General features: G+C 42.3%; 1 protein-coding gene across 1 annotated transcript in view; it reads left to right on the forward strand.

The window, feature by feature from the left end:
• Window positions 1–16,484, forward strand: part of KIF13A (kinesin family member 13A) — a 213,883-nt gene extending 197,399 nt beyond the window's left edge. The window contains 9 exon segments of the mRNA XM_060307207.1: window positions 30–122; window positions 272–428; window positions 1,394–1,467; window positions 3,247–3,294; window positions 4,391–4,496; window positions 6,210–6,361; window positions 6,877–6,981; window positions 13,529–14,326; window positions 14,328–16,484. Of these exon segments, the coding sequence (XP_060163190.1) occupies window positions 30–122; window positions 272–428; window positions 1,394–1,467; window positions 3,247–3,294; window positions 4,391–4,496; window positions 6,210–6,361; window positions 6,877–6,981; window positions 13,529–14,326; window positions 14,328–14,366 (1,572 nt within the window). The 3' untranslated portion in view covers window positions 14,367–16,484.
• The last annotated feature ends 7,939 nt before the right edge of the window (window positions 16,485–24,423 follow it).

Genomic DNA, 24,423 nt, shown 5'->3' on the forward strand with positions numbered 1-24,423 from the left:
CGCTTAATTCAGCTTTCCTTTTCTACCAGAGTTTCACCCAGAGTTTAAAGAGGAGAATATCACTGAAGAATATATTTTATTCCTGTGGTGTAACCTATGAAATAGTATCCAACATACCAAAGGTAAAGTATGTATTACTTTTAAAAAATATCAAAATGTGAGTATTGGAGAATGCGTTAAATCTCAAAACGTTTAAATCATTTTCTCACCACCGTTTTGAGAAAAATGTTGTTCAGGTAAAAGTATTCTAATTGCCTTCTTGTCTCGTTAGGCAACAGAGGAGATTGAGGACCGGGAGACTCTGGCTCTCCTGGCAGCGAGGAGTGAGAACGAAGGCACAGCAGACGGGGAGACGTACATCGAGAAGTATACGCGAGGCGTGCTGCAGGTGGAGAACATCCTGAGCCTGGAACGGCTCCGGCAGGCAAGTAACTGCAGCATCTGGACCAGAGGGTGAGATCACCAGCCTTCACCCCAAATGGACAAAGATGAATGTATCTCCCAAACACTTTCTCTCTCAATCTATCAGAGAAGAAAAACTGGTAGAGAGTAGCCCTCTCATTAGACAAAATAGTTACTTTGACAAAATAGTAACACAAATTCAAATGACTACCTTTTATTGAATACCGCCTAAGTAATATTGATACATTATTTCATTTAATCTTCAAGATAACCCTACAAGGTAAATACTGTCATAATTCCCATTTGTAAATGAGAAAACTGAGGCTGACAGAAGTTAGCCAACCTGCCCAAGGTGACCCAGCTAAGAAGGGTACAAAGTTGGATGTAAACCCAGAAAGCTTGACTCCAAAGCCCACGTGCTTAACCACATATTCTCTCCCTAATTTTTGGACCCAGATTAACTTCTGTGGCAAAAGCAGGATATTCAGGTGAAAATAATCCACTAGGTAGTGGAACTGCACAGGAGATGTCATTCAGTCGAGGCAGTAGCTGAAGTTAATGGAAAGTGTGCTTTGAACAACAAGAGGACTAAGATTGGCGTTTGTCAGAAGAATCTTCCTTTAGTCCCACCTAAACTGCTGCACGAGTGAAACACAAGCAGCATAAAAGTTGATTGTAATTTCCCAAGTGAGATATATAGTTAGTGGTATTTCATCCATGTTTTCTCTGCCCACCTATATAAAAGTCCACACCATAAATGTCTTTAGTTCTGCAGTTTTCCTGGTTTTAGTTATGAGGAATGCTTTTGATAAATTAAGCAAAAAAAAAAAAAAGATACAATACAATTACAGTTTTGTAAATATGGGGGGAGAGGGAGTGCAGGATTGAAACGATCTTTATTTCTATACTTTCTAAATCCTCCACAATAAACATATATTACTTTTGTCATCAGAGGAAGAAAAATAAATGTCCTTTTCAAATTTGCAGGCAGTCACGGTCAAAGAAGCGCTTTCCACCAAAGCTCGGCACCTGCGGCGAAGCCTCAGCACACCAAATGTTCATAATGTGAGCTCACCCGCGAGGGGCTGCCGCCCGCGTGACGCATCTCAGGGTTTGGGGTGCAGCAGGTCAGGGGACCTCCGGTCGGGGTTTACAGGTGGGGATAGAACATTCGGCACCAGTGTGGGCATCCCAAGGTGCCAGGCCCACTCCTCTTTTCTAGCGAAGCTTCCAGAGAGCCCTTACGTGTCACGTGCCTGGGCTCTTAGTGGAATCTTGCAAATTTCTCTCCATAAAGTTATGTCCTTGAAAGACGTTTTTTGAAATGTAAATAGAATGTAGTTGGTTTAGGGATGGTCGAGTCAGGTAGAAACCTGCTGGCAGAGCTGCTGAGTGCTGCTCTTGAGCCTGTCTACATACCCCCTTCTAGCTGCCCCAGTGGATCTTACTGTGCTGCCCATCAGGGTGATAGGGCACCAGACTCCTCCGTAGAGACCCTTCCATAGCGCCTGGTCTTTATTTTGATTACCTTCCTCAACCATTCCATAGAGGAAATCCAACTGACAGAAGCTACGTCCACTGGAGGGGAGCGTTGTCATGGGAAGAAAGGACAGAGCAGTACGCGGACCACTGCAAAGTAGCCTCTTCCCAGGAGCAGCAGAGAGAAAGTCAGATCCTCTCAAGGAAAACTGTTACTTGCCTTCCCGTTCTCAAGAATTGTCAGATAATGATTAAACACACAGTAAACGCTTATGAAAGCTGTCTTAACAGTAGTCCGAAAAGCAAATCCCTACAATCACTTTCATGCAGATTACTTCTGACCACAGTTCAGTTCTTAAAATTGATAATAGGAGACTCATATAGTTGTAAATTGAAAAAAGTCTTCTAATTAATTTAGGCGTCAAAGAAGAGATCATAATGGAAATTAGGATGTATTTAGAACTGAATGATAATAAAAAATGGTACATATATCAACAGTTGAGGGATGCAGTTAAAGTGGTACTTAGAGGGAAATCCTTGGCCCTAAGTTTCCTGTTATTCCATTTATACTGCAGAATACTAGATGGTAGAGAAAATGAAAGAGCTAGAGCTATTGTTAGGAAATTTATAGATCTTATATTATAAATGTTATTAAAATATTAATTATATTAAAAATAATGAGGAAAACATATATTTTTAAAAGTAAGGAAACACCACCTATGAAGTATTCTACCCCTCCAAAAAAATTGAACCTAAGTGTGGTCAAGACTGTAGATCTAACTACTAATATTTACAGGGGACAGAGGAAAATGTTAAGTGATACCACAGGGATTCATTTAACAAAATCCAGACTGTGGGAAACGTTACAGGAAAAAAATGATCTAGAGAAAAGGGAAAGCTCGTAAATTAAAAATGACTTACAAGATATATCATCCAGTTGCAGTATATTAACTATCTTGATCCTGATTCAAAATTAATTGTGATAATGTTTATAGACATTTGACCACTAATGGGACATCTGATGCTATTTAGGAATCACTTAATTTTTTTAAGATGTGATAATGGTATTATGGTTTTAAAAAGGGCGTAGGAATTTCTTATCTTTTAGAGATTCATAAAGAAATATTTATGGATAAAAATATTTTAAGTTAGAAAAAGAAAATCAGAATATTTTTAAAGAGGGTAATGATAAATATTAGAGCAGAATTATAATAAATTCAAATACATAAGGAAATAATAAATATTAGAAGAAAGAAAGAGGGAAGGAGAAGGTCATAACAGCCTTCAACTGTATGTGTGATATTTTATTTAGTTAGTTACGTTAAATATATAAACCACATTGATAAAACCATTCATCCCTTACAGGTCTCTTCTAGTCGACCAGACCTTTCTGGCTTTGACGATGATGATAAGGTGTGTACCCGTGGGCATGGCCAGGTTATTAGTAGAATCTGAGTCTGGAAAGTTAGGATATATTGGTGTTTTTAAGATCTCTGGACTTCCCACCTTAACCTGATGCAGATCATTGTCTCTACATGTCCATTTCCAAGTTCAAATACTGGATGTGAAATTGCTGTGCACTCTGAGTGTTACATTGTTACTTAGCATGACACCTTTCATATCAGGATCATACGACACATAATTGAATAAATATCTGTGTGTTTATGGGTCTAACTCTAAATGACCTAAGAAGGTATTACATCCACCACAGCAAAATCAAAATTATTTCAAATGCAGAAAATTAGGACCTTGAAATTAAGGACATTTTACAGTGTTCTCATATTCAAATATTTCTTTAACATATATTATATGTAAATTACTATTCTAGGGACAGTAGATGATTCAAAAAGTATAAACACAGATTATGTCTTCAAGAAGTTTAAAATCTTGTCCTTGGAGATAGACATCTCCTGAGAAGTTGGAGTAGGATTAACTAAGTTTATATGATATAAAGGAGGAGGTTTCTCCCTTTACTATACCAATATCTTATGCCAGCTTGAAACTTTTAAATCTCAAGTATATGTAGAGTAATCGTACCACCAGGTTTGCCTGGGGAAGTTCAAGCTTATGCCTACTACCCAGGAAAAATATCGGTGGAACTGTTTTACTCTCAAAAGTGTTGTTGTTTGGTCTTTAAATTATTTATTCACTCCAGGTATACCTTGGGTATGATAGCACTTGTCATATTGTTCAGTACTTTTCTACATGTTAGATCTATTTAATAATAAAAATGAATGAAGAGCACATACTGCCATTAAAAAATAGAAAACAACCCTCAAATCAGGCTTCATTCTCTCTCTCTCTCTCTCTCTCTCTCTCTCTCTCTCTCTCTCTCTCTCTCTCTCTCGTGCACTGCCTGGCACATGGGATCTTAGTTCCCTGACCAGGCATCAAACCTGTATCCCCTGCATTGGGAGTGCAGAGTCTTAACCACTGGACCACCAGGGAAGTCCCCATTTCTCATTTTAGAGGGACTTAATTACGGTTAACCCATGTTTCTACCTTGTAGGGTTGGCCAGAGAACCAGTTAGACATGTCTGACTACAGCCCCAGTTACCAGGATGTATCGTGTTATGGAACTTTGCCCAGGGATTCACCTCGAAGGAGTAAAGAAGGTAGTAGTGAGATTTTTTCCGTGTTATTTCTTTATAATTTCTTAGGAAAGGCATGGGGGGAAATTTTTTTATAGATGACATATAATATGGTAGGAAACTGAAATTCTAGTTTGCTAGATGATCCAAAACTGTCTTCTTGAATAGAACATATCCTGTTCACTTTTTTGTTTCGCTTTGTATACATTATATCATCCAATTAATAATAGGCTTTTTGTGCAACACTTGTAATTTTCAAATCACATTTCATGTATCATTTCCTGATTTTGAAGTCAGTTTTGAGACACACATATCTTATTACGTTATGGTTAGATTTCATTCTTTACCAAAAGAATATCCACCTCCGTCATGTTTTTGTGCTGGAATCAAAGTATATTTTAGGAGAACATGTCTCTGGTCCCTAAGGAAATTTCAAAACTGATACCAGAAATGAATTTGATGACAACATTATTACCTAAATATAATATATAATCTCCCAATGCCCTGAAGGGAACAGCATTCTTAGGATATGTAAATCGGCTCTGTTACCTTACTTATCCCTTATATTTTACCTACTGTGTGCCATTGTACCAGTGAATTGAGGAGAAAATATAGAAGGAGAAAGAGAAGCCCAAAAAGGTAAGAAATGAGTAAAAGCAAGAAAGAAGAATCGTCCTTCTTAGTCATATGGAGCAGGGTGGCTTGAGGGAAAAGTGACTTGCAAGAAGACTTACACAGTGCTCACTCACTGGGTATGTATTGAGCCTGTCCTTGCTGTATGCAGTGACAGATGCCGAGATCTTAAAATCCAACTGTGGACATGTACATAGAAAATAATAAGTTAGGAAATGATAAAATGCCAAAATGCATGTATAGTTTATAAGGGCTCTGAGAATTCAGAGAGATAGAGAATCAGCATGGGGGCTTCCCTGGTGGCGCAGTGGTTGGGAATCCGCCTGCCAGTGCAGAGGACACGGGTTCGAGCCCTGGTCCGGGAAGATCCCACATGCCGCAGAGCAGCTAAGCCCATGCGCCACAACTACTGAGCCTGTGCTCTAGAGCCCGTGAGCCACAACTGATGAGCCTGCATGCCACAACTACTGAAGCCCATGTGCCTAGAGCCCGTGCTCTGCAACAAGAGAAGCCCCCGCTCGCCGCAACTAGAGAAAGCCCACACGCAGCAACAAAGACCCAACGCAGCCATAAATAAATAAACAAACTAATAAATAAAAAGTTTTTAAAAAAAGAAAATCAGCATGAGTTGAAATTGGTCTGTTAAGTAATGCTTAAGCTGGATCTTGAAAAGAAGGTAGAAAATTTGGTTTCTGATTTCTTTGCTGCTGTCCAGCCCTTTGATGACTCTTTGTAACTTTGTAGATACATCTGCATTTTTGCCTACCTCCGTTTTATGCTCAGCCAAGTACAGTCATCTCTGAGGATCCACGGGGGACTGGTTCCAGGAGCCCCCGTGTATACCAAAACACCCCGAGACTATGGAGTGCCGACTGTAGATTTATTGAAAAAAAGGAAAAGCAGAGAGAGCATTTCATTCAGAAAGCATAGCATGAACAGCATATAAGTGGACCCACGCAGTTCAAACCTGAGATGTTCAAGGGTCAACTGTACTCACATACTAATCTCTTTGTTACGCCAGATATTCCTCTGGCTTGGTCACTGCCTCGCTTCTTGTGTGTTGGTGCCCTGTGCCCGTCAACCCATGCCTTTTGTCTTCCCCAGGTTGTACGTCAGAGAATCCTCATGCCTTAACAGTCAGCCCTTTTAAAGCATTCTCACCTCAGCCACCAAAGTTTTTCAAGCCCTTAATGCCTGTAAAAGAAGAGCATAAGAAAAGGATGGCGCTTGAAGCAAGGCCTCTTCTAAGCCAGGAGGTAAATGCTTGACTTGTCTGTACCATGTACAATAGAATGGACGTGTTATGCCTGTGGAGAAGGAACACTGTGCATTAACAAAGTCAGATGCCACGTGTTGACATGTGTGGGCTATCACTCCATGGTTCCTGTTCTGGAGTAAACATCTCTTTCTCAAGCACACAGGGTCATGGTAGAGTGTTTTGTTTGTTGTTACTGCTGTTGTTTTCTTTGTGTTTATGGCTTTTTTCAGAGTATTTATTTCAAGTGAGAAAGAGATGTCTCCTAGGTGTTTTGAAAATATGAAAGGCATTTTTTTTGATTTGATAAATTTGGTTATGCTATTTGCCATAGAATTTGTGTAGTCTTGTCAGATTTCATCAGTAGTTTGACTCAAGCCTGCACAGTTGTTGGCTGCACTACTCACATGTAATACAAGTGTTTGCATTGCTTTTCTAACGTGCACGTACTTAACGTGTATGTCGGCCGTCGTTGTCTTCTGTGTGTGATGCATCTGTGTGTCTTAACCTTTGCAGAGCATGTCTCCACCTCAGGCACATAACCCTGGCTGCATTGTGCCCTCGGGAAGCAATGGCAGCAGCATGCCTGTAGAACACAATAGCAAACGTGGGAAGAAGATTGTAAGTCCTGGAACCATTTCTGTCATATTGCCTGGTGGTGGGTTTAAGGCCCTTTCACAGACAGTCATCCAAATACTTAAGAAATTAAGATCTGTATTGAGTCTTGGCTTTTTTTTTTAAAACACGTGATCATCGGTAATGAAATTTTGCATGGTTGTGGCCGTGACCTGTGATTTTTCTAAGTGTTCCTTCTATTTATTTACTTACTATTATTTTGCTTAGTGTAAAGGAAAAAGCCACTTTTAATGATTCTTATCTTTAAAAAGCGTAACACAGAGATCACTTTACCTAATAATGAATCTTTCTAATGAGCCTGTGCGTATTGCCCAGATTCTGAAGTTAATCTACATAGAGGAATTGCACTTACTTGGAGTAAGTATTCTTTCATTTAGCTGTGGGTGTTTGAGAGCTTTTTTGTGTTGCCTGATGCTATTGTCAAGATTACCCTGTAGTTTGTAGCCTCTCCACCATCCATCACTGCCCATCTTCATCATCTGTACCTCTCAGGTAGCCTCTTTTAATTTGCTGGCAAACTAGATTCCAGCTCCCTCGGTGTCAGTCCTGCTTTCAGGAGGGCTTACCTGTATTTTACCACTGGTAGGTTGAAACTCTACCTGAAAAACCTCATTCCCTAGCACTGGGTTTTCACATTTCAAATTGGAGAGTTTTTAAAACACTATGTACCAGGCACTTGGGATCATAAGCGATACCTCAGTTCAAAAATGCAAGTGTGTATTCTCATGCCTGGAAAGAACTCTCTGATTCTGTGTCTCAGCTTTCCCTCTCCTGTGGTTTCCTACGCTTTCCCTCTCCTGTGGTTTCCTACGCTTTCCCTCTCCTGTGCTTTCCTACGCTTTCCCTCTCCTGTGCTTTCCTACGCTTTCCCTCTCCTGTGGTTTCCTACGCTTTCCGTCTCCTGTGGTTTCCTACGCTTTCCCTCTCCTGTGCTTTCCTACGCTTTCCCTCTCCTGTGGTTTCCTATGCTTTCCCTCTCCTGTGCTTTCCTACGCTTTCCCTCTCCTGTGCTTTCCTACGCTTTCCCTCTCCTGTGCTTTCCTACGCTTTCCCTCTCCTGTGGTTTCCTACGCTTTGGGTGCAGCTTGGAGCTGAAGTGGGCTGCTTGGTGTTCACACCCGCATGCAGTCTGCTCTGTGGGCAGAGTGTGGGCCCTTTCCTTTCCCAGCTGCACCATGTCAGACTCATTCCAAAGGGTCATCAGCATGAGGTCTTTTAACCTCTAGGTTCTGGAATATGCTGCAAATGCACACTGTGTGAAGCTGACTAGAACTTGACCCGGACATGTAGCTGGCCAGGCTCCTGCATGCTTGGAGCACTAGGGGATCTTAAGAAATGACCTTCTCGGTCTTCCTGTCCATGGAGGAAAGAAGGAAAGTCATCATCTCCCCCACACTGTCTCTGTGTCCTCCCTGTCCTTCTCTCCCAAAGTCCCCCTCGCCCCCCAGTCCCTGCTGGAGAAGAGCCTACATGCCAACAGCTGCCCCTCACCACCCCCAATCTTAGTGAGCTCTTCAGTCACATACGTGACCTCCCCCTGCTTAATTAATAAAGGCTTTGGCATGGGCTAAAAAGGCCAGGTGGCTAATCTATTACCCCTTCCATTCTCTGGCTGGTTGGTTCTGTCTGTTTATTGACGTGGTACCCATCACCATGTTGCACGGGCACTAAATTTTAACCTATTTTAACAGTACCTTTTGCTAGAGCACACCGTCAAGGGACTGCTGGATGGCCCTTCTGGGGCTGCCCAGCAGCTAGTCTCACTGTTCACAATTTGCATTATAGTTATTTTCTTTACTTTCCTTTTATTATTTTAAAATAAAACCCATCTCACGACTTTTAGCTAGCAGAGGGTAGAATGGAACCAGATTCTCTTGGAAAAACCCAGGAAGTTTTGAGCAGCAGTTAGATTCTGTGTGATCAGACACAACATGAAACCCACTAAGCAGGGTTTGATGGAACCATTTTTCCTGCTGCGATCTTACTTGAGAGACCTGCCTCTACTCTCCGTAGAAATCTAGTGCACTGCACACTCTTCATCTCTGAAACTATTGAACTGTCTGATTTATTGCAGATAGCAGCTTTTCCAGGATGTTTTGGTAGATTATAAGAATATTACTTGCTTGATCTGAGGTTCTGGTCTCTCTTTTGGAAGATTTCATTTTATTTCTCTTCTTACAAATGGGTATAAACTGCTTTATTCCTGTGTTCCCTATTCACTTTCTTTCCTTTTCCACTCTTGGAAACTTAGAGGGCGAATCAATGGTTCAGTCTGATCAAAGGAGTTTGCAATCATTTTTGAGAAGTGATATTGGCACATTGTTCCTTTTATTTTGCAGCCCATCTAGTTACCAAAGAAACCTATCGTTTCACATAAAATACAGTAAATATAGCTGTGCTTAACTTTTTTTTTGGGGGGGCTTAAAACTACACACATTTATTCTCATGTAGCTCTGCGGCAGATGTCTGAAAAGAGTCTTTTTTTTTTTCCTTTGTTGTCTCATCAATTTGGGAAGATAGATAAATACACTTTGTGTCTTCTGTGAATAAGATAAAAGCAACAGTATGCCTTTGGAGTCTCTCTTTTTAAGTCATGATGCAGACAGAAGAGCAGAAAGAAAGTCAGTTCTCCCTCTCTTGGGTCTTGCATAGACAGCATATGGTTTTTGTCTCTCGTTTTACAGAAGAGGAAACACGAGACTTGTTGAGTGATTTGCCCAAGGTCTCACACTTAACGAGAGCATCAGAACAAAAACCCCATCCCTTGGCAGAATTGGGCTGACTCCAGAGGCTCCCAAAGATAGTGCAGTTTCATTACCTGCTGCTGCTGTTTCTAAAAAGGGGCTGCCCTCCCCTTAGTACCATGGACAGAAGTACTGGAGACCCTTGGCTGATGGAGTCTTTTTGAAAACAGACCGTCTCTCTGAGGGACAACTGATTAGAGTGGGAGTGAAAATGACTTTAATCAGGTGAAAGTCACTCAGAAGGTCACTGTTTTTTTGGGTATTTTTAATTTTTAAAAAATTTATTTATTTTATTTTTGGCTGCGTTGGGTCTGCATTGCTGTGCACGGGCTTTCTCTAGTTGTGGTGAGCGGGGGCTACTCTTCGTTGCGGAGTGTGGGCTTCTCATTGCGGTGGCTTTTCTTGTTGCAGAGCACGGGCTCTAGGCGCGTGGGCTTCAGTAGTTGTGGCTTGCGGGCTCAGTAGTTGTGGCTCGCGGGCTCAGTAGTTGTGGCTCGCGGGCTCTAGAGCACAGGCTCAGCAGTTGTGGCTCACGGGCTTAGTTGCTCTGCAGCATGTGGGATCTTCCCAGACCAGGGCTTGAACCCGTGTCCCCTGCATTGGCAGGAGGACTCTTAACCACTGCGCCACCAGGGAAGTCCAGAAGGTCACTGTTTTAATGTGGGTTTTGATTCCTTCTTAAAATCAAGGTGTTTTGTCTATAGGTAAATATCAGCTGCATAAACTAAATCTCAAAAATCAAATCATGAATATTGTAGCTGTAGAGAAGCTTGAGAACTTGACTCCATGTCCCACTTTTAGGAAGAGTTTTCATTCTTTTTGTCCTTAAGACACAGTAGGAAGGTTCTTAGTTTAGTCTCCTTTAAAGTAAAATGATAAATAATGTTTCTGGTATAAAATGTTTATCTAATATATAAAATAGATAAACAGCAAGGTCCTACTGTATAGCACAGGGAACTATATTCAATACCTTGGGATAACCTATAGTGGAAAAGAATCTGAAAAAGAGTATATACTGTATAACTGAATCACTTTGCTGTACAACAGAAACTAACAGAACGTTGTAAATCAACTACACTTCAATTAAAAAATAAATAAAATGGGGCTTCCCTGGTGGCGCAGTGGTTGAGAATCCACCTGCCAGTGCAGGGGACACGGGTTCAAGTCCTGGTCCAGGAAGATCCCACATGCTGTGGAGCAACTAAGCCCGTGCGCCACAACTACTGAGCCTGTGCTCTAGAGCCTGCGAGCCACAACTACTGAAGCCCTAGAGCCCGTGCTCTGCAACAAGAGAAGCCACTGCAGTGAGAAGACCACGCACCGCAACAAAGAGTAGCCCCCGCTCGCCATGTGCAGCAATGAAGACCCAACACAGCCAAAAATAAATAAATAAATAAATTTATTTTTAGAAAAAAAAATTTTTTTAAATAATAATAAATAAAAGGTACAGAACCAAGCGATACTGTCTCCCCCCATCCCCCCCAAAAAAATCTAACCAAATTCCCTTAAAATGCAATTTAAGCCAAGTAAGTCCTCTTTTCTCCTTGGAAGGCATAACTTCATAAACTTTCCATCTCCGTTTACATGTTGGAACATGATTCATCTCTACTCAGTTTTCTTTCTTCTGGAACTAGTTGTCCCCACTCCTTTAGCCTTTCTCTTTCGGTCACTGCCCTAACCTTAACCCCACCCCAAGTGCATAACTAGGTACTGATCCCTATTTGTTTTTGTAGACTCTTCAGTTTTACTAAGGTCATTCTAATCCTTTAGTGTATACCTATTTCTACACATTAAACTCATGCTTGAACATTTCACTCAGCAAAGTTGTATTTTAGGATGACAGACCTGTCCTCAGTGTTAGGAAGAAGTAACTTCAGGCATAAAAGGAGGCCCCAAATTATAAATTCTCATCTTCAAATTTGGTTTTCCTTGCAACAGCTAACTTTTTAGTAATTAATTGCATCAGAGACTCTTGGGCTTGGGGATTATGTTTCTTTGCCAGCTTAAATTAGAAGGAAATATAAGAGAAACAAACACCTGAAATCCAATTTTGAGTCTAAACAAGTCAGATAGAGAATCTAGAAAATATAGCGCAGGTTACTGATTCCGACAGTTCTGTCCAATTTTTGCTCCCTTACTAAACGTTTCTTCTCAACATTAGGGAGAGATCTCTCTACCCCACCCCCTTTTTAACAGTGCTATTTAATTAGAATACAGCTAAAGATAAGACAGAGAGGTTAGTGTTGCCAAAAATTTTGTTTTGCTGATTTCTGGAATTTTATCACTGATATTTGATAGTCACCTTTAATTAATAGACAAGGAATTAAGACTACTGTTGCTTTTAACTAATTTATATTCAAGCTATTTTAAAATCTAAAAAGAGTATTAAGCTATTTTTTAGGTATTTAGCATCTTATGAGATAGAAAAGAAAATATTGCTGTAAAATTCAGCAGATGAAATTTATGTTCATTCGTAAACTCCCATCTGCTCTATCCGTGAAGCGTGCTTTTCCTCACCCTCCCCAATCCTTCTTTCTTTCTCACCTCTTCTCTCTCTTTCTCTCTCTCTCTCTCTCTCTCTCTCTCTCTCTCTCTCTCTCTCTCTCTCTCTCGAAATGAGTAACGTTAATGTTTTGGTTCCAGGTCTTTACAGTTACTCTGTTGTTATACTGATGGAAATTTCATCCACCCAGCAGTGTCCAGGGTTATCCTTCGAGCAAGGACCACAGTCGTAACTCCCCAAGGGTAGGGACCATGCCTGTCTTTGCTCAGCATTGGTATTCCCAGTTCTTAGGACAATGACTGGCATGTAGAGGATGCTTGATGAATATTGTTGAATGAAAGTCAGGTTTTAAAAGAGAAAAGGAATAGTTGCAATGTCATCAGATGTATATGAGGTTAATTAGAAATGACTAGATAGTAGTATCATTTATTTTTATTTGAAAATAAAATGCCCATGTGTTTTATATTGTTTTCCGCCAAATTTAAAAGAATCATGCACTCAGGGAGAGAGCTTGGAAGATGATAACAGCCACTCTCGTATATTTACCAATCTTTATAAACAGAATCCTAAAGCTATTTGACAAAAGAGATTTTCATTTAACTCTCACTGTCTTCCTCACTTTCTAGTCAAATCCTCTTCCATGCTTCTCAAAAATGCTAGAAAATAGTAATTGTCAGATTAATTCAGTATTTTACAGACTTACAATATTTAGTGTAATACTGAGAATGGATGTTGAAATCGCGTTCTTTTCCCTTTTGCCATTGGGGAATCTTTATTTACGGCCCTCCCTCCCCATAAAATAGCTCAGAAACGTTTTGCAAATCATCATGTTTATCTGCACTTTGCTCCCCAAGGTGAGGATTGTAAGAACATGTGAAACAGCAGCTCTTCTCTGCCTCTGGCTGTCCCTCTACTCATTTAATTAGAAAAGAGAACATCTCCAACTGAAAACTAATCATGAGGAACTAATTAAAAGTCTACTGCACTTCCTTCCATCCTTTCCTTTAAACCAGGGGAGGAAAGGTTTCTAATTATTAGTGAGTGAGCACAGAAGAAATAAATCTTTTCATCTTGGATGGTAATGGGTTCATGCTCACAGATCTCTGAGGATAATGTACCTTTGTCCAGGACAGTTGACAAGGTTTAACCAAACTCAGAAAACAAAAACAAAAAACACTAGAAACATGTGAAGGTGAATGCCTTTAACAGTAAAGTGTTTACAGCCTGTCTCAACAATGCAGTTGCTGTAAGAAGCTCGTGGCTGACTTTTGCTTCATTTCTGTAGGACTCTGAAGAGGAGGAAAACGATCTAGAAGCTCTTAACCGGAAGCTGATAAGTTCACAGCCTTACGTACCTGTGGAGTTTGCCGACTTCAGCGTTTACAATGCCAGCTTGGAGAACAGAGAGTGGTTTTCTTCTAAAGTCGATTTGACGAACTCAAAGGTCCTGGAGAAAGAAGTGTCCTGCAGCCCCACCACCAGCAGCATCACCAGTGGCTACTTTTCCCACAGTGCCTCCAATGCCACCCTGTCTGACATGGTGGTCCCTTCTAGTGACAGCTCAGATCAGCTGGCCCTTCAGACAAAGGATGCAGACTCCAGTGAGCATCCCGGAGCATCACTTGTGCATGACTTCAGACCATCCTCAAACAAAGAGTTGACAGAACTAGAAAGAGGCTTGGTAAAGGATAAGATAACTATGGTGCCACTCAAGGAAAACAGTGCCTTAGCCAAAGGGAGCCCATCATCCCAAAGCATCCCTGAGAAAAACTCCAAAACCTGCTGTAGGACCAGCTCATGTTCAGAACAAGATGCCTGCTCCAGCAAAAATGGCCAGCCGGCCAGGGAATTCTGCCCCAGGGAGGTGACCATAGAACACACCACAAACATCCTCGAGGACCATTCTTTCACAGAGTTTATGGGTGTGTCAGATGGGAGAGATTTTGATGGTTTGACAGATCCTTCTGCTGGAGAACTTCCGAGTAGGAGGAACCTACCAAATACAATGGACAGTAAGAGTGTCTCAGATGGGCCACAGGACCCTGGCCAGCTGTGTTCCTCAGCAAAGAGTGACCAGGTGATAAATTCCAGGGGCAGTCTTTCGGGTCCTGTGCTATCAATGAGCGCACCTAATTGTGCCCCAACTGCCAGAGGCCCTTCATCACAGTGACTTAGTAGGAGAGATTCATTCAGATGTTTCTGACAGGGACAATGGGCCCACTTGGGAACCAAGTTCACATGCTGCCCAGCTGGCTGGCTATGGCGGAGCAAGTCTGCTGTCATAGTTTCCGAGTGGGGTTATGACATATGTAGGACCAGCATATGGGTTCATGTTGAATTAAGTGTTCACCTCGTTAAGGATCAGTCAATCTCGTGTTCACTCCCCGAGATGTTTAATTACGGGCTCTCCCAAGGTATCCTGGTAGCATCTACCATATTTCATCACATCTGTGATTTCTTTGATTATTAGATACGCTATTATTTTATGTATCATTAAAGCAAATACTTCCAATTAAACTATATCATATCAGCAGTTTCAGAGATGTTAAAAAGCACGGGGTGGTGATGAGGGAGAGATGCATCGCAGATTTGAGAAAATACATCCATTTGGTGCCCATAGGATAAAAAATGCTTTGGGGAAGCATAGGTGAATTCCCTGAGCAATTTAAGTGTGGGCTTTGGAAGTTACCCAGTTGGTTTATTACAGTGTTTAATTTTCGTATTGGAACAAAGTGGGTTTTTGCTAATATTCCTAAGGAAAATAGTGAATTATATAATTAAGAGTACCACCATCTCTTCCCATTCAGTGTCACTGTTTTGATCCCACACCCCAGCCATAGCTGTGTAAGGAGTATGGGAGCGCCAGTCTTAGCAAAACAAAGAGCTGACAGAATTAGAAAGCAGCTCAGTGAAGGAGCAGATAATCAGCCTGCTGTCTGTCTCTCTGGGTTTTTTTTGTTTTGTTTTGTTTTTAACATCTCTATTGGAGTATAATTGCTTTACAATGGTGTGTTAGTTTCTGCTTTATAACAAAGTGAATCAGTTATACATATACATATGTTCCCATATGTCTTCCCTCTTGCGTCTCCCTCCCTGTTTTGCTGAGGAAGTTATCATCCCAGTTTGCTGGCTTCTTCCCCCAAGTCTTCCATACTAGCCCTTAAAATTTCAGTGTGTGGTCATTTATACAGCATATTCACAAATAAACTGCAAAAAACAAATAGTGGGGTCTCTTACAACTCAGAAAAGACTTCTTCCCCCAACATAAGAATAAAATAAAGTTACTCATTACTGTTCTTGCAAGCTAAACAGTCATTTGTTTAAAAGTCTTCAGCTTCCTTTACACTGATTTTAAGCAGAATCTGCTTTGCTGGCCTACATGAGCTTTTTAGTCCTTCTTCCAAGAAGTCCAGGAAGAATGTGGTCCAGGGGTTAATTCTTCACCCTGGAACAGTGCTTCTCAAACCTAAATGTGCAATAGACCCACTGGGGGGTGTTGGGAGAAGATGCCTCTTAAAAATACAAATTCCCAGGAGTCGCTGCCCTGCACACCTAAGGTTTTGCTTCAGTCCCCGTTGGAGCGGGGCGAGGGGTGGTGTGGGGATAAGGTTTTCACAAACCCCTCTGCTGAAGGGATACAGGGTAGGGTGTCTGAGGGCTGCCCTGTTAGAAGCACGGCCTGGCCCGCAAAAGGGGGAAGAGAGGCAGCAAACTCCCCCTCACCCCTGCCTTGTTTCGTTGCCTGGATTATTTAGAACCCAGTAACAGGAACACTACCTGATTTTTGCTTTCGAAAGGTTCCAGAATAGAATAGTGTGTCCCTGCCAAAGGTCTTGGTTTAAAAGTGGAGTTTGCAAAAAACGTTTGTTGTATCAGGGTAATGTGGGACTATGGTGGGTTTTTTCTTTTTTAAAAAATTGCTTTCGTATTTTTGTTATCTTGGTTTTAATTTGTTTTGACAGTGTTAAAAGTCTGAGCACTTTTTAAGCACTCAGGTTTGACTTTTGTTCTCACCCTGGTATGACTTAGAGTGTAGACCCAGCAATAACATTTTTTTTTTTTTTACTTTAACTTTAGGTCTTGCTGTCTGTCATTACTTTTCTTAGAATCTTCAGCCTTGGAGCTGGGTTCGTCCCTTGTGTAGAGTACATTCTAGAACTGGATCCCGTAGTCAGCCAGATCCTGCAGGTCCCTCTAGGAAGAGCCCCTCGGGGGGGATGGTCTCCGTGGGTGGGGAGGGCGGGGACAGGAGCCTGCACTCACCAGCCTCTGTGTTCCAGGGGAGCACGACCACTCCGTGAGAGGCAGCAAGCCAGAGCACCAGCCCATCTTTAAAACGTGCTGCGGCCCAGCCGGACCTCACACCAGCGCAGAGAAGCCGTGGCTTCGGGAGCCACCTCCTTTCCCCTCCCGAGCCGGCAGAAGCCGCGCTTTGTCACTCGGCTGCATCGGCAGCCTCTGCTTTCTTCCAGAGAACCGAAAATCCCGGCTTAATGAAGTGGCAGTATTTTTGTGTGCACTCACTACACACCCACACTGTGTAGAAACCTCCACAGATTCAAACAAACTTTATTCTTGTACAATTTTAATCAGTTCTTACTGTAGAATCTGGAGTCAACGCTCTAATTTTTTTTATAAATAGTATATGTTATGTATATGAAATGGTATCTATAGTATGTCTGGAGACAGACAAGTCCGCACACTAAAAGGGGGAGAAAAGTGGTTTGTAGAAAATTGGAAGGTACTGGACTTCGTTCCAAAGCAGCTTGGGCGATCTCTCAGAACAGGAGCAGATGAAAAAGATTGTGTTGCCTAAGAATGAGGTTGTAAATCCCTCTTTGCAGCAAAGGTTACAGAATGCCGTTCTTTATAACCAAAGAACTTACATAAGACTGAATGTTTTTGCTGTCCACTCTTGTCTTATGTGTACATACGTGTTTGACTGCAAGTTCGGTGCCATACGCCCCTTGGCTCCCAGGCCACGTGCTGCCGTTCTCTGTCCTGTTTCGTAAGCACACTGAAAAATCTCACAGCTCCGTTCTTTGGTCTTCCACCTGGCCCGCCGCCTGCTGACTTGCCGTGGAATTGGAACCGTTGACAGTGACTGGGGCTCTGACCCCAGCGTTTCTGGTCCCTTGGTCCAGGCCATCCAGGCAGGTGGGATGCAGAGAGCAGTATTACTGTAAAACAACACAGGGACAAACCAAGAGTTGGGTTGCGGGGAGGGGGTGTTGATTTTCGTCTCTTTGTGGTTTTGTTGTGGTGTGGTTTTGCCATTGTTGTTTTACTTCAATTTTGAAAAATGCTGAAGAGATGAAATGAGCTGTAAAGTTCACAGGTGCCCACTTCACCGTGTTCGCAGGAGATGATTGAATACAGATGACCCTGCTGTCCGTGTCTTCATTTGTAAAATTCTGTTACCGATGGAGACGCTGAAGGATTATGTGTGTGGAAGTTTTTACAAAAGTACTTTCTGTACCTATTGTGTAGATGCCTGTACAGTTGGTCCGGATGTACAGCAATAAATGTGTCGTGGGAGCGAGAGAGTGTGTACAGCCTGCTGTACCTTTTCCCTTTAAGTTCTTAGCATCAGTAAATGAGTAAGATATTGGAGATTTTAATGCAAAGCTGCTGTTTGTGATTTTTGTGTATAGTGAGCTGACTGTAGTATTTTACTATTGTCTGTTTAAAAAAAGAAAAACTGTAATTTATGTCCCTTTCAACTTTATTGTATTTAATTGGTACAGATTGTGTGTGTGTGTTTTAGAATACAGACTGTCTAATTCCGATTTTAAAACATCTGTTGTGTGTCTTTAATTACTCTGCCACTAGTTTCAGATCAATTTTCCATATTTGTTCATATGCGTGTCCCTGTAGCTTAAACAATAATAGTAACAGCAAACATTCACTGAGGGTTTACTGTGTACTAGGCACTGTTCCCAATTTTGATATAGATTTCGCTTAATCCTCACAGCAGCGGATGCCATAGGTTCTGTTGTTATTAAGTGTTGGACGAAAGGAAAACGAAGGTGGAGTGGTTGGTGACAGGCAGCAGGCGGCAGAGCCAGGATTCAGCCCACGCTTCCGTCAGTGTCTCCTGGTGTTCTGTCTGGTGACGCGTCATGGAGGGATAGGCCTCTTAAGGGAGGACCGGGCGCCTTCAGAGAGCGGAAGGCGGTGGTGAGTGTCCCAAGTCCAGACTGACTGACATTAGCGGGGAGCACCTACAGCACACAGGCTGAGGTGGGTTACACGTGGTCATGACAATCAAGAACTTCTTTAGAGGAAGGAGCAGGGCCTGCCACCCTGGAAACAGTGGCTTAAGGTAGCTTAATGTGAAAGAGTTATCGAAAAATGGTTTTACAGAATCTTTTCAGAAAAGATTCACAAGAGCCTTTCTGATGTGGTCAGGAACTAGGTCTAGCCTGTTCTCGAAAGAGAGTGACTTACATAGACTTCCAGGAAAAAGTAGGTGGGGGAAAAACCCAAATTATTTGAATTTTATGGAATGGGAGTTGGGGCAGGAAAGCAGCTATTTAATGTTTAAATAAATCATGACAACCACAAATATAGTTTAAGACAAAATGAGCAAATTGTTATTCCCTTTACTAGTATGAGATCAGTGGTATTTGGTCATGGGCATTGTCATTTGTCATTGACTATGGGAGAGCACACTGGTTTTAGAACATACTGGATAGTTAAATATAGGCGTGTGTTTACCAGTTAATTTCCAAAGTACGGTATTACTGCTGTCATCGCATTTGTTTATCATTATTTGGACACACAGTTTATCATAGCAAAAATTTAGCCGTGCGTTTCTAGGGTAGAAAAACTGTTCATAAAAAATACCTTCAGGGTAGGTAAGGGCCAGATACGATCTTCCAAAAATCCTTCTCTAGCCAATACTTATTTTGAAAGTTACAATATTCAAGCTTTAGAACTATGTTGGAGAGAAAAAAGATAACTAGTTACATGATTAATCTTTAAAAAGTAAAGCTTTCCAGTCATGTAAATTTGAAGTCTTGAAAGAAGATGTAATGGAATAAGAGTTTTTGCTTTCTTTTCTAGACCAAGAGCTAACAATAGAAAAGGATGCTACCAGTACACAACCACGTAGAGAGATTTTTGTTTTCAGCCTTGAACTTACTGCACTAACACTAGGACAGGTGTCTTTCTGTAATATTGCGCCTACCTCCTAAATTAGAAAACAGCAACAGGAAGTCAGTCTGTAATTCGTAGCAGTTTGTCTCAGGTTTTCTCCTAACCTGGGGGAAAGGCAGTCTGTTCTCATGCCCAGACATCTGGGGGTGGACAGCATCCTGCTGGCGGGGGAACCTGGAATATGGAAGACTCCTCGAGAATGCCAGGAGACAAGTTCTCCCCTTTAATACATTATGAACTGGAGCTGACAGGAGTGGAAAAATCCCAGAGTCTTCTATTTAACCTGCTTGTCATTTGTTTCTAATCCCCTGAGCTGAGGGGAAAGATAATTGTAGATTTGAGGGCCACTTAATGGTCTTTTTTTTTTCTCGGACACTGTGAGTTAATTTAAGTTGAAATAAAACTCAGTCTTCATCTTTCTGAGGTTCTGGGACACACACTCACCGCTGTGTATTTTTGGAAAAACAAGTTATTCTCTCCTTTGTGAGGGGTGCCTGTATCATTGCATTCAGTTAGAAGACTGTAGCTCGAGAAGATGCTTGGAGTGCCTCAGTCACTGTAATCTGAGCCCAGTTGGCAACAGCCGCCATCTTTGAGCTGATTATTGTAGGTTTCTCGTTGCCAGATTGTGTCCCTGAGAAAGGAACTCTCGAATCTTTGTGGGACCCTATTTATGAAGACATTGAGAGGCTGATTAATAGAACAATGAATGTTTCACAAAGAAAAAGGTAAGTCAGAATTGGAGTCTGTGAAAGAAGATCAACTCAGAAAGGGGTCCAGTTTGGTTTGGGGAAGAGTAGTACAAACCAACTTGACCCTTTCACGATACCTAAAACGCTGGTAACTATTTACATTTTAAAACCAGAAGACACTGGTGTTTATAACAACTTTATCTGCCTGAACCAAATCATATAGAGATGTTCTTAGGTTTCTTTGTTATTGTTTGTCTTTTCTTAGTCTAGCGTGCCACACCTTCATGTAATTGAGTAGTCCACTTGTTGAATCAGCATAATCTTTACCAAGCATATATACCAACCGCAGATAAGCCACTTAGAAACAAGCTACTTAGAAACACCAGAGTTAAAATACTTAATCACAGCAAAAGCCAAGAAAAGAGCAATTCACCGAGAATGATGATTTAAGATCTAACCTCAGTACCACTGGCATCCAGGGGTGTCTTAATGATGATATGAGAATGCCAAGTCACCAACGTTTATTTCCTGGTCCTTTTATGTGTACCGGTATATATGTGTGAGAAAGCCAGTGCATTAATATTAGTTACCTATTGCAAAATAAACTACCCTTAAACGCAGCAGCTTAAAGCAACAGTAAACATTTATTATCTCACAATTTCTGCAGGTCCAGAATTCCGGCGTGGACAGTTCTAGGCAGTTCTGCCTCCAGCTGCTCATGAGGCTGCAGTCAGGATATCAGCCAGAGCCGCAGTTATCTGAAGGCTTGACTGGAGCTGGGAGGACCCACTTTGCGGGTGGTTCCGTCACACAGCTGGTGAGCTGGTGCTTCCTCGCCATGCAGACCTCTCTGTGCTGCTTGAGTGTCCTCGTGACATGATGGTTGGCTTCCCCTGGGTGAGCGGCTCTGGAGAGTAAACGCAAGCCACAAAGCCTTGTATGACCTCATCTCAGACGTCACACTTTGTCACTTCCACCATGTTCTATTCATTAGAAGTGAGTCAGGAATGCAGGGGAGGGAATTGGGCTCTTCCTTTTGAAAAGAGAACATCTAAGAATTTGTAGACATATTTTAAAACGACTGTAATTTGTTAGGAGTTATAGGGCTGAGGCCATGGGCCAAAGCAAAGCTAACTGGAACCTATGAGTGAAGGTAGAAATCCAACTCAAACAGTAAGGTCAAAAGGAAAGCCACATTTCCATGGAATAAAAAGTGAAAATACTAGGATTATCTGAATATGTGAGTTATAGCCAATAATCATACTGCACTAATATTTCTGGTAGAGGCAAATGATTGGGAACTATTAACTATGCTTCTATTTATAGTTATATTTTCACATTTGATTCTTTTCAGATTTGCTTCATTAGAGGTACGATGAATAGATTTGATGGCTTCGCGCAAAATAGAAAATGAAACTTAGGAAATTCAAACACATCATTTCTTATTAAGGCAAGCAATATTAATGATTAGCTTTAGAAATAAAACTGCCAACAAAAGAAGAGTTTATGAATATAGGATTTTTTTTAATGAAGACACTGACAAAGGATTATTTTACTATTAAAATGTCATACACATCCAAATGTTTGGAAATATGCAAAAGGGTTGGTTCAAGGCTCTTGAAGCTTGTAAAATAAAACTAAATCCAAAAGAGGATGACTGGAAAAAACTTTTAAATAAAGGGATTTTTACAGAAAGTTTAAAAGAGAAAAACAGGTTAAAAAATAAAGTAAAAGTAGGCGAACAAAAAAATGGTGCAGATATGTAGAAAAGGATTCCTGGGTTGTTTCTTCCTGTTTAAAATTAGACTCGGGGGGCTTCCCTGGTGGCATAGTGGTTGAGAATCCGCTTGCCAATGCTGGGCACATGGGTTCAAGCCCTGGTCCTGGAAGATCCCACATGCTGCGGAGCAGCTAAGCCCGTGCACCACAACTACTGAGCCTGCGCTCTAGAACCTGCGAGCCACAACTACTGAAGTCACTGCGCCTAGAGCCCGTGCTCTGCAACAAGAGAAGCCACCACAATGAGAAGCCCGTGCACTGCAACGAAGAGTGGCCCCCGCTCGCCGCAACTAGAGAAAAGCCAGCGCACAGCAACGAAGATCCAACGCAGCCAAAAATAAAATAAATATGGGCTTCCCTGGCGGCGCAGTGGTTGAGAGTCCGCCTGCCGATGCGGGGCACACGGGTTCGTGCCCCGGTCCAGGAAGATCCCACATGCCGTGGAGCGGCTGGGCCCGTGAGCCATGGCCGCTGAGCCTGCGCGTCCGGAGCCTGTGCTCTGCAACGGGAGAGGCCATAACAGTGAGAGGCCCGCGTACCGCAAAGAAAAAATAAATATAAATATAAATAAATAAAATAAATAAAAATAAATTTTAAAAGAATTAGACTCAGGTAAATATTCAGTCAACTCAAACTCAGCGTTGGGGCGCTCTTCCCCTCTCTGTTCCTCCTCGCCTCCCAGGATGGGTCTAGAAGGCACCTTTAGTTGTCCCCGTCAGCCAGGAGAGGTGCCCATAATCTGTTGCCCTCTGCTGCCTCCTGCTGACCCCGGTTGAGGAGTAGCTTTTCTCATCTCATTTTTGGGCACAGACTTCTGTCTTCAACTACCACTGATGTCAGTGATGGTCTGTCCTCTGAGAAACTTTTTGAGGACAGTTGCTCCCAGCAAACCTGGCAAGCGTCCTCTGCTGACCAGCTTTCCCTGCTGGCCTCGCACTGGTACTCGTGAGGCTCAGCTCTTCCTGCCGCAGATCTGGGCTCTCTGCAGTGCAGCCCCTGCCGTGGCACTCCGTACAGGAGTGCCCATGCGTGGCAAACCCTGAACAGTCACGGTGACTTAATTCTCAGCTGTTAATTCTTCTGCGTCATTCATGGTGTCTCTCAAGAACTTATCCGTGCCACAAGAGGGACAAGGTGGATGCTTTCTGGAGCCCATCCCTTCCCTCCATCCCACCAAAGCAAGGCTGGGAGGATGCCGACAGGGAGAAGCAGACCTCAGCCTAGGCAGACTCAAATTCCCTCTCAAGCTGTCTTAGCTTCTAATGGTTTTCCCAACATCTTATCCCAAAGACATGGTGGACTAGGTCTCCTCTTACAGACCAGGAAGCATCCCCACCATGGTCTCAACCTCTGAATGTCTCTATCTCTTCTCTCATCCCCTTTATTTTTATTTATTTATTTATTTTTTGCGGTACACGGGCCTCTCACTGCTGTGGCCTCTCCCGTTGCGGAGCACAGGCTCCGGACGCGCAGGCTCAACGGCCATGGCTCACGGGCCCAGCTGCTCTGCGGCCTGTGGGATCTTCCCGGACCGGGACACGAACCCGCGTCCCCTGCATCGGCAGGCGGACTCTCAACCACTGCGCCACCAGGGAAGCCCTCATCCCCTTTCTTGATTCCATCTTTCTCCTTCCCTTCCTGTCTCACAGGAACCACCTTTATACCGTAGAGCCGGTCTCTCTATACTCTGACTCTTAACAAAATGCTCAGACTTCCAAACTTTGCTTGAATATGTAAAGGAAGGCTCTTGGAATCAAAACAACCCTTTTCTCATTCAACAAAACATGGCTCTCAAGGTTACTTATTACCTAGGTGAGGTCTGAAAGCTAAGCTGTGCTCAAGATAGTACCCACCACTCTGTGACGGAAGATGTGGAACTGACACAAAGAGAGTAACATGATTTGTAGGCAAAATGATACATAGGTTTAATATTAACAAATACCCCATTGCATCATTATTGGGTGTACAGGATTTCGTATGCACTGTCTCCTGAAATCATTTCAACAACGCTGTGAGGTAGATACTGTCATTACCCCCTCTTTGTAGATGAAAAAGCACAGTCTTAGTTTAAGGATTATCAAGAGCATAAGGGCCAGAAAATGATGGAGCTGAGCTTCAAATCCAGCAAGATGATCATAATCAGTCTGTCAGTCCCAAAATCCTGTTCAGAAGAACTGTATAGTGGTTGCAGCTGTTACGCTTGACTCTTAGTTTCTTTGGATTTCTAGCAGAGAAGGGAAAGCTGCAGGCAGAGGCATTCCTCCTTTCTCCTAGCTCAGAGACTCTGCTGTCCGTACTGCCTTCATTTGGGGGATCTCCAGCCTCTAAGGAAATGAAATATAGCCCTTAACTAAAGGTTGGGGCATCCGTGATATGGATTCTGTAAAGGAATAGGTTGGATCATTCTTCAAAAAATAAAAAACCAACAACTTAAAAAAAACGTGAAGTGACAAACTTATTCTAGTTTAAAATCGCTCAAGGTCAGACAGCAGATGAAGGGCAGCTCCAGGCCTGACGTCTTTCTATCGAACCAGGTTAATCCTGCTGA

Source organism: Globicephala melas, chromosome 11 (genome assembly GCF_963455315.2).
Source record: "Globicephala melas chromosome 11, mGloMel1.2, whole genome shotgun sequence".
Taxonomy (NCBI): Eukaryota; Metazoa; Chordata; class Mammalia; order Artiodactyla; family Delphinidae; genus Globicephala; species Globicephala melas.